This window comes from Etheostoma spectabile, chromosome 22 (assembly GCF_008692095.1).
Source record: "Etheostoma spectabile isolate EspeVRDwgs_2016 chromosome 22, UIUC_Espe_1.0, whole genome shotgun sequence".
Taxonomy (NCBI): Eukaryota; Metazoa; Chordata; class Actinopteri; order Perciformes; family Percidae; genus Etheostoma; species Etheostoma spectabile.
In genome coordinates this window covers 7,119,160-7,128,733 of record NC_045754.1, presented here as the reverse complement: position 1 = coordinate 7,128,733, position 9,574 = coordinate 7,119,160, and the positions used below count along the sequence as shown (strand labels likewise).

Sequence of the window (9,574 nt, the reverse complement as noted above, 5' to 3'; positions counted from 1 at the left end):
ACACACACACACACACACACACACACAGGCTAGCATGCCTGAACACTAAAACTGAGGAGGAAACTGTAGATTATCAAATTCCTCATGTGCAGACCAGCTGTCCCTGCATGTGTGTGTTCAGGTTTAGACAGAAGCTGTGGTTTGGCCCTCGTTGAGGGTCTCTGAGAAGTGCTTATGTGGCGTCTCCCCTTCATTATTTCCTGATGTTTTCTTGCTTCTGTACCTTTCTGTCTTCTGTTTTTTTATTTATGCTTGGGAGGGATTGTTTAATCCAAAAAAACAAAAGGATCCAGAGTCTGATTTCTAACTTTAAATATGACATAGAATTAATTATCAATTAAGGTTAAATTCAAAACCCCCACTTGAGATAACTTCTCATACCCCATCTCTCCACGTCTCCATCTCTGCTTTAAGCCCTCCCACCTTCTCTCTTTTCCTGTCTTTAATTGTGGTGCCTGCCGTTGGCTGAAACTTTCAGAAAGATCTAACCAATCACCTCTTGTTAAGGTAGTCCTTGACCCCCCTCAGGTGGTCCATGCATGCGTTTTTCTGTGCGAGTGTTTATGAACGGGCTTGGTTTAAAACCTTGCCACATTTCTTCATGAGAGCAGTGTGTAAGAAGGGCCACAGGGACAGGGTGCACCAGGAACATCCATCAAACCCAAACACACAAACACACACACTTGGTGTTTAAGCCCAGGTGGACTGAGTTGGCTTCATTTGAGTCCACAGCTAGATCCGCAGACAGAAGATAAAATAACCCCAGGTAAGAGACTCAAAAACAAACATTGTGGTGATTCTGCACTTCTTTTAGGTAATTACGAGTTCTTAAGTTCAGGTTGGAGTTAAGTTTGACTGCTGAACAACACCTGGTGCTGTTTTACGATGACAAAAGCAGCAGCTTCACCCTGGCCAGGAGACCTTGTAGCAACATGTTTCTTTAAAGCCTCCAGATCAGAGTTCACTTCCAAGCGGCAGGGGTCACTTCATCAGCTCTTCAAGTGAAAACTAGCACAGGTCTGGGGTCTCAGGTTGTGATTGGATTGGACATTTAAGACCTCAGATTTATAAGGTTTGTAAGATTTGCTGCACTATTGGTGGTAAAAAAAAGAGTCTTTTGGGGTTGTATTTCTGAGATCTGTGTCAAAAGAAAACGCAGCAGAATTAGTGAAAATAGCTTGACTAGTGAAAACAAATGTAATTTTACTAGCCCTAACTAAATAACTAACTAAAATTAGCCACTAACATCAGTTTTGTAAGGTTTTTTGGAGTTAAGCATCATTTTGTATGTTGTTGTCTTTGGCAGGAGAGGAGGAGGAGAAGAAGTCATGACTGGAAGGAGGAAAACCAGTTTCTACGGTGTGTTCATCGCAACTCTGCTGGCTGTGATTCTGCTGCCAGGTGAGTACAGAGGGGATCAGACATTACAGACAGTATCACATACCAGGGTCAGTGTGTCACCATCTTGATCATTTCTACGATAAAGTATATAGTAACTTCCAAGGTATTCATGGTGAACTAAAACTGGCAAAAACTAAGTAATCACCAGCAATGGATGAGGTTCTCAGATCCTATACTGAAGTAGCACTACCAGACCATAAATATACTCCATCACAAGTAAAAGTTTGTAAGTGTTAGAAACAGAAAAATGTACTTAAAGCATCAAAAGTAACAGTACTCAATGCACGTTCACGGAAGGCTTGTATCAGGTGGACCGGCAACAGTTTTCTTCTCATTACTTAGAATTCATCATGCGGGAGAAAGAAACTACGCACTATAGCTTTAACTGTTTCAGCTCTAGTTTAATTATAACAATGAAACATATTTTATAAACCTAAATGTTTCTTACCTTGATCTCAAAAGCAACTAGGATCTACAGCTAATAAATAAAGAAGTATAAAGTGGCATGAAATGGAAATACTCAAGTACACTACTTGAGTAAATGTTACTATTCTTCACTTGTAATCTCAATTGACTACATTAAAACACACTAGACAAAAAACAAACACGAAACAACACTAAAGTGCCAACACTTCTCGCTTCCATTCATAAAAAGAACAAAACAGAAAAGCATCTTTCAGGTTTCTTGACTATAATACTGAATGAGTGAATCATTTGGTGGGGATTATTTCAAATGACCACACTGTACTACTGCCAAGTATGAATCTTTAAAAGTCCTGATCATTACGAGAATGCATTGATGAAAAATGTCAGCCATTATCTCTTAATGGTAGCAGAGACACAGCATTAATTGGATGTAATTTTGAGTGCATCCTTCAAGACAACACATCCACAATTTGCTCAAAATCCCCAAATTATGGTCATTTCGTAGGCATTGAAAATGAAAAGCTCAATTTAGTCAGATACATGCAACTGCAAAATACTGGAGCAAAAGTATTGTGAAGGAAAAATGATAAACTTAAACATGCAGTAATATTACATCATTCAAAATGACAACTGGTCATTGACAATAATCATGGAAATGGAGCTAATGATACCACAATATGAATGCCATAATCAGTGTCCTTTTCAAAGCTACACAGTACACATTTGGGAGTCCAAGAAATCTTAAAATATCTACACATAAGTAGAGAAATATGGTGGATTTTGTGAATTGTTTTAACTTTCATTCTAACTTTTCGTGCTAAAAGAGTGTTCAGATGACTTTACTTTAGAAGTCCAACTTGAGTGCAATTACAGAAGTGTTGGCAGCAAAAATGTAAAGTGCCAAAATTAAAAGTATTCATTGGGCAAAAGAATCTCACCATGTCTGTTTGATTTGATATATTATTGGATCATTATTACTGCGGCACGCAGCACTTGTTTTTTTGCTCCGTTTGCTTGGTTACCATGCTTCTTTAAAACTCTTAATTGATAAATGTTACTTGAGTTATAGCTTCACAGTCAGTATTTCAAGGCTAAGGGGTTAGTTGGACTGCGTAGGGGTTCTGCCCTTCACCAGTTCATGGACATGGATGTCATCGCCACACCGGCTACAAGAGTGATGGTAATTCAACTGTGCTTCATGTATATGATTATGTGGCTCTCTAACAGACCCTGTGGTGATCATGTATCATCTACATTGTTTCAACATGAAGACAGGGTGCCTGTCCGCCACCTGTTTCCAGTTTTCTCTTGAAGATGATTGGCATATTTACAGTGGGGCCAGTCTCCTCTTTCCTTTAAAAAAGGTTTTTTAAATTACACTGTGTGACGGTTTAATAGGGGAAAAGGAGTAGTAGGAGGAGATGTTTCTTTCATCATTCCTGCTCCCGTAAAAATGTTGTACCTGTCAGCATCACCTCCTCCTCTGCCCTCTTAAAATGCTGCCATTTCCAGATGTGCCAGCCAGTTTATTACAGGATCATAAAAAACAACAACACAGCGGATACACTGAGACAGCATCATTTAGCCCACCCTCCTCCTCCAAATCGCCCTATCACCTTAGGTCACCGTCACGTCTTTGTCGTTTTTGTTTGTTTTTCCTCTGCAGACTGTTGCTTTTTATCCTTCATATGTGACTTTACATGCTATAGTGAGCATGACATCTTTTTGATTTCTTCCATCAAAGCGCATCAAAACTCTTTTTTAAAGAAATTGATGTTTTTCCATGTCTGATACACGTCACACAACCCTGAATTATCCCCTCAGGATCTCTCTTTCAGACCTGTCATCTGTTCCTCTGTTGTTCTTCCTACTTTCCCTCAACCTTCTCTCCTTCTGTAAAGCATTAACACCTTTTCCCTGTGGAGATGAAAGAAACATGGAGCGGAGTTGAACACAGTGCACATACATAGACATTACGTGTGCACACACAGCTCTTTGAAAACACAGCATGGGGTTTCATGTTACAGGCTCACCTATAAAATCTACAAAGAGTTGCAGTTGCCAGCGCTTCAGGCACAGCCAATTACTCCTTTCCTATTTAATGAACAATATGTGCCTGTAAGTGTTTGAGGTTTAATGCCATATATCACCGCTAATGTACAGCAGTCACATTTAAAAAAGGTCAGAATAGAAAGAATAAGCAATTTCATGACTTCAGCAACTTCTGGATGTTACATCTGTTTTTGCTTTTCTCTGTTTTTGTAGCATTCTTGTCTGCTGGACCAATTGTGCAAAAGCTGAAAGGAGATGGTAAATATGTTATATTTGTACCTTAGCATATACTTGCACATTAGTGTTTGTTTCTAAAGAGTAAACAGTGGCAATTTGCCAAGGGTGAAAGTACTTTCTGATTAAAGAGTATTACTGCATCTCTTCTCTTCGCTTCAATGTTGCATAAACATCATCATTATCTAATGAGATATAGCAGCAATTTAATTTCTTCCCCCAAATATAACATGTTTCAGGCCTTGAATGTCTTGTTAGAAACTTATAAAGTTAATTTGAACAAGATGTCCAAATGAGTATTGAGATCAGCAGATCCTTCTCTTTTCTTTTCTGCCCTCAGTAAGGGAAAGTATCCAGGAGAGGGCGGCTGCTGCAGAGTCACACAGGAGGCTGATCCGCAATCGTAGGAACATCAGCTGGTACAAACAGAACTCGGACTTCTGGGGCTGGTACAAGTACTTCACTGACAATGGCAACCATGAGGCAGTAAGTACACACACAAAAAAGGGACAGTCAAATGGATTCCAGTGATACAATTTGAGAGGTTTAAAAAATGCTTAAAGGCTCAATATTTTCATATTTGAGTCAGATAACTAAAGTGAAAGGATAAACCCACAGATAATTATCTTTTAACTCTGCAGTTCCCCTTCAATTCTATGGAGCACTTTAGCATCTTTTATGTACTGTTTCTTTACTCAGCTAACCAATTAACGGCTCCTCCTGCCCTCTCAGGTTCAGGAGATGGACCGCATCTACCTGGCCTACCTCCAGAACAAGAACCGTGCTGAGGGCCGTCGCTCCTACAAGGCCTACTTGCGCCACCTGGGGGAGATCTACAAGTCCTGTGCCGATTCTGATGACCCCAAATGCGTTTCTTCCTACACCAGCAGGCCCACATCTAAGCCAGAGCCCCCCAAACCCGCACCTGTGAAAATGTGTGACCCCACCAAGGATGCATACTGTCTGTATGCTGCTTTGGTCCAGGGCAAGAGCCCCTACCTGCCACTGGTACTCCCAGCTGAGACCCCCGCCCCGGCACCAGTGAAGGCCCCAGCCCCTCTGTATGTCCGATCTGCTGCTCCAGCGAAAGACCCACAGTCAGGGTATTACTACTATGCTCCATCCGCAATGTCTTTTCTTTCAAAGGTATGCTTTCAGACATTTTAAGTAGTAATTAGTATATTGAGGTTCAGCAATTTACTTCAGGCTTTTGCAGAGTGATGCACCTGTAGCAAAGAATCGTACCTAAAAGCAAACGTGTAGATTTGGAAAACTCTGGACATTTTAGCCTTCTTGTGGTAGTTTTAAAGAAGACACTGTAGCGGTGCCCCTCCTCCAATTAATTCAATATGGCAATTCCGAGAACAAAGAGCTAAATAAAAAACAACCTAAGTGTACAATTTTCCCTTAATTTCCTTTAAGTTTTGACAAAAAACAAAATGTATCCTGTCAAATTAAGTTTAAACATGATGTATCAAATAAAAACATCAGCATATAGTGTATGTGTGTGGCTATAAACTACAATATTCAGTACATGTAGTTTTAGCCTCAATGACATGCTACAATCTCTGCATTTTTTTTCATGCTTTAGGAGCAAAAGGCCGAGCTGCTGCGTATCTGCGCCTCTGATGACGTGGAGTGTCTGCAGTACCACCTGAGAGCGGCCCACGGGTATGGACCCTCCGCCGGACCCTTACCTTCCTACGCCCATCTTGGCTGTGACCCCAAGAAAGACCCCAACTGCAAACCCAAACTTGTGCAGAAAGCCCCCTCTGGTCTGTACCTGCAGTACCCCAACTGTGATCCACTATGGGATCCCCGCTGTGCCCACGCTGCCTCCCTTGTGGTATGCTTTTTCATTATAGTGAAAGATGCTTTTTGTTTTTAATGTTTTCATTTGCATCCATGCCTTGATTATCATGATTTATGTTGTTTCTACTGTGTTGTGTTCCTCCAGGCGCCCCGTGCCCCTAACCCTCCTGCCCCTGCTGGGCCTGGATCCTGCAACCCTCTTTATGAAGATGGCTGCAACCCTCTAACTGCCACTCGATTTGCCAATCCCCCCGAGGCATACAAAAATGAGGAAAAAGATGAGGCTGCTGCTATTCGTGCTGCTCCTCCTTCTGCACAAAACACCGACCCCTATGCCATGTTTAGGGATGCTTATGCTAATGCTAACAGAGTCACTGATCCCTATGCTATGTACAGGCAGGCTAGTGCCCCCGTTTCTCCTCCAGCTAATGACCCATATGCCATTCTGCGCCAATTCATGGCCCATGCTCAAGGTAACGACCCATATGCTCCACGCATGGAAGCTGCTCCAGAGTCCAACCCCAATGATCCTTTCTCGGCAATCCGTGAAGCAGCGGCCGCTATGCATCGCCACGGCCCTCCCACCCCCAGGCAGCAGTTCCCTTTTTCCAATCCCAATCATGAAGAGCCTGCTCAGGAGGAGCACCACCCTCTGGGTCCCCCAGGTAAAACCAAGGAGGGTTATGACTGCTTCATAGGCTATGATCGTGACTGCTTCCCTGTGAAGCCCAACGAGCCTCGTTCTGGAGTTCACCGCCGCATCCCCTACCCGGCCGAGGCATACGAGCCCCACCTGAATGCCGATGGCACCCGAAACGGAGTCCTGGAGCCTACCAACCCACACTGTGACCCTGAGTTTGACCGAGACTGCCGCCTGCGCCGATATGAGCCTCAGCCCGAGCCCCAGCCGGAGTATCACGCAGAGGAGGACCACAACCAGGGGGCAGCAGAGAGCGAGCAGCAGCAGGAGCAGCAGGAGCAGTACGAGACAGAGCCCTACCAGAGTGGCCAGGAGGAGCCTCACATGTCCTACCAGCCACCGTCACAAGGTATGCCCAGCCTCCAAGACATACTGAGGCGCTATGCAGACCAGTACCCTGAGCAGGATGATCACAGAGCCTATGCAGGTGACTACCGCAACAAATAACATGCTAACTCACACACACACACACACACACACACACACACGCATGCATGCAAATGGACATGAATACACAATCCCATGAGCCACTGACCGCCTCACGCAGCGCTCAGGATATCCTACCTGGACCAGACATGGGACACAAGAGAAGTTTATGGACCCAGTGAGCGAGTATGCACACTCAGAAAGCCGAGGGTGTTCCAGCAATGTTTTCATGTCTTTAGCTGCTTTAGACCTGTTGCTTTGGCCTACTGCTTTCCAATTTCCACTTCCTCAAACTCGAATGTTTAATGACTTCTCAATGCTCAGCTTTGCTTCTGTATGCATCTCTCCAAATGGTTTTAGAATTTGTTCGTTACCTTTTGTCAGTGACTTATTATGTAAAGTTTTTTCATTTTGAATGTTCTAATAAAAAGCTCTTGAAAGCTGGTTTTGCATTTAATTCACTGAATCCTGCCATTTGACTCAGCCATGTAGTACATTGACTCAACTGATTCTGAGCTAATTGCTAATGTCACAATGCTAACATAAGATCAATATCTTGGTTTAGGTCAATGGCATTCATATATTTGCTAACTGGGAGTTAATTAATCACAGTTGAGGCAAATATTATTCATAAATCTAAGTATTAAACAAACCCAATATTTGACCTGGCTTTATTATCATTGTAATAAATCTAACAAAATTAGGAGCACTTCTCCTGATCAATAAAATGCACAATAAAAGACACAGGAGGAACATAAAAACAAAGGGGTTTCACTGCCCTTGTCTTACGCTTCTCTGACTTAATGTGTTGTCATGCTGGTTATTTTCTCCAGCTCCAACACGCTGCTCTGTGACCCTCCTCATGCTGAGGCTTGACACGTCTACAGCAGCAAAAGCCACTCAGGTCCGCAGGGAAGCCCTTGTAGTGCTTAGACAGTTACACAACACTACAGACTTTAGCTGCCTTTTGAAGAATCCATCATAGTTATCAGCACTGTCATTAGTCGTTATAGCAGAGAGAAAAAAATTCTGTCAGGAGATGTGGCGAGAGGGTGAAGTTGTGGTTGGTGTTTAAAGAGGTAATACTCATTGGTTTCTTGTTGTTTTCTTGTTTCTTTAGCTGGCGGCAGCTGATCATGGCCACTGAAAAAAAAAATATCACTCGTTACCTGCAGTTAACTGGTTGACAAGCATGACATTTATAAATAAAAAGGGACACATTTATTAGTATTTACCTAATCAACTTTATTAGATCAAACTACTAAATGCTTAATGTGATCACCTCAGTAATTGTAAAACAATACAATTTCTTCCATGCACTGTTAAAGCAGAATCTGCCTCTTCATTGGGGTACTTATTTTTTTTTTTGAATCCTGTAAAAGAATACAATTAATAATCAAAAGGGTCAGCTACAAATTGATTTACAAAAAGTGTTTTTTGGTTATGAACCTATTATATTAGGTTTAGAAGTAAGAGGAAGTAAAATACCAAGTTACAAGGTAAGTCCTCTATTTCATTATCTGAGATAAAGGTTGTGCCATCCCGGAAATGTCAACCCAACCTTTCAGGCAGTTAAGATAGATATTGAAAAAACATCAAATCTGTCAGCAAATGACCTAAAACAACTAAAGATAAAGGTTTAAAAAAACTCTTCGAGATTTTGGGGTCCAACTTTACTTCAGCTGATATGAATGAAATTAATGAATGGTACATGCAGGAGCTAGCTGCTTGTAGCTAACTACACATGGCTATGTGTAAAGACTGAACTTACTTACTCACAAATGAAGGATAATATTCAAATGCTTGCGTATCCTCTCTTTGTGTCGGGAGTTTTTTTTAACTGGCTGCTGCTCTCCCCTACTGCTGCGGATTTTTGGTTTTGTTGCAATGTTGAGAAGCAAGACACTTTCTTTCTGGAGCATTTATTCACGGTACATTTATTTACTGTCACTACCCAAGTAAACTGCAGAGCTGTATTCTCTGCTCTGACAGCAGACAGCTGCCTGCTCTGAGTGCATTCAACGCCACGCTCTCATTTTTGGTTTTCACTGTCACTCACTCTCACATGTAGCCTACACACTAAGCACCTAGCTATTCCTTAAAAGAAGTTTCCCCAGTCTTGTAACACAAGGAGGGTCTGCCAAAGCTTCTTGTATTTGGTCCGAAGGTCCGAACAATCCAATAAATTCTTTCACACTATAAATGAACCAGACCATGTTTCAGTTTGATCCGGACCAAGACCACCTCTTTTGATCGTACCAAAATGTGGTCTTTTGATCCAGGACAATGATAGGAGGCACTTTTTTTTGTTGGTTTGGACCAAACTGAAAAGTCAAAAGTTCCGGACTAAATAAAGTAGCAGTGAAAACGCCCTTAATCTCTTTTGGGATTGATATTCATCCAAACAAGCTAGGCTCGCAAATGCAAGCCACCAACATCCAGCATGTGGTGCAGGCCTCACCATGACTGACTATTTACACAACACACACACACACACACACACACACACACACACACACACAC

At 42.1% G+C, this 9,574-nt stretch overlaps 2 protein-coding genes across 4 annotated transcripts in view; both read left to right on the top strand.

Moving 5' to 3' along the window:
* Positions 1–9,574, top strand: part of otos (otospiralin) — a 23,941-nt gene that overhangs the window by 9,084 nt on the left and 5,283 nt on the right. The window lies entirely within an intron of this gene.
* On the top strand, positions 503–9,565 carry and1 (actinodin1). 3 transcript variants are annotated; one of them, XM_032504144.1, is made up of 8 exons: positions 503–766; positions 1,307–1,401; positions 4,093–4,137; positions 4,454–4,599; positions 4,846–5,259; positions 5,705–5,959; positions 6,071–7,113; positions 9,533–9,565. In XM_032504144.1, exons 2-7 carry the CDS (start codon positions 1,329–1,331, stop codon positions 7,070–7,072), a joined length of 1,935 nt encoding a protein of 644 aa, XP_032360035.1. In that variant the 5' UTR covers positions 503–766; positions 1,307–1,328; the 3' UTR covers positions 7,073–7,113; positions 9,533–9,565. The 3 variants fall into 3 exon arrangements, with proteins under 3 accessions (XP_032360035.1, XP_032360034.1, XP_032360036.1); XM_032504143.1 differs by lacking the exon at positions 9,533–9,565 and having other exon boundaries at positions 6,071–7,495; XM_032504145.1 differs by lacking the exons at positions 503–766; positions 9,533–9,565 and adding an exon at positions 829–1,072 and having other exon boundaries at positions 6,071–7,495.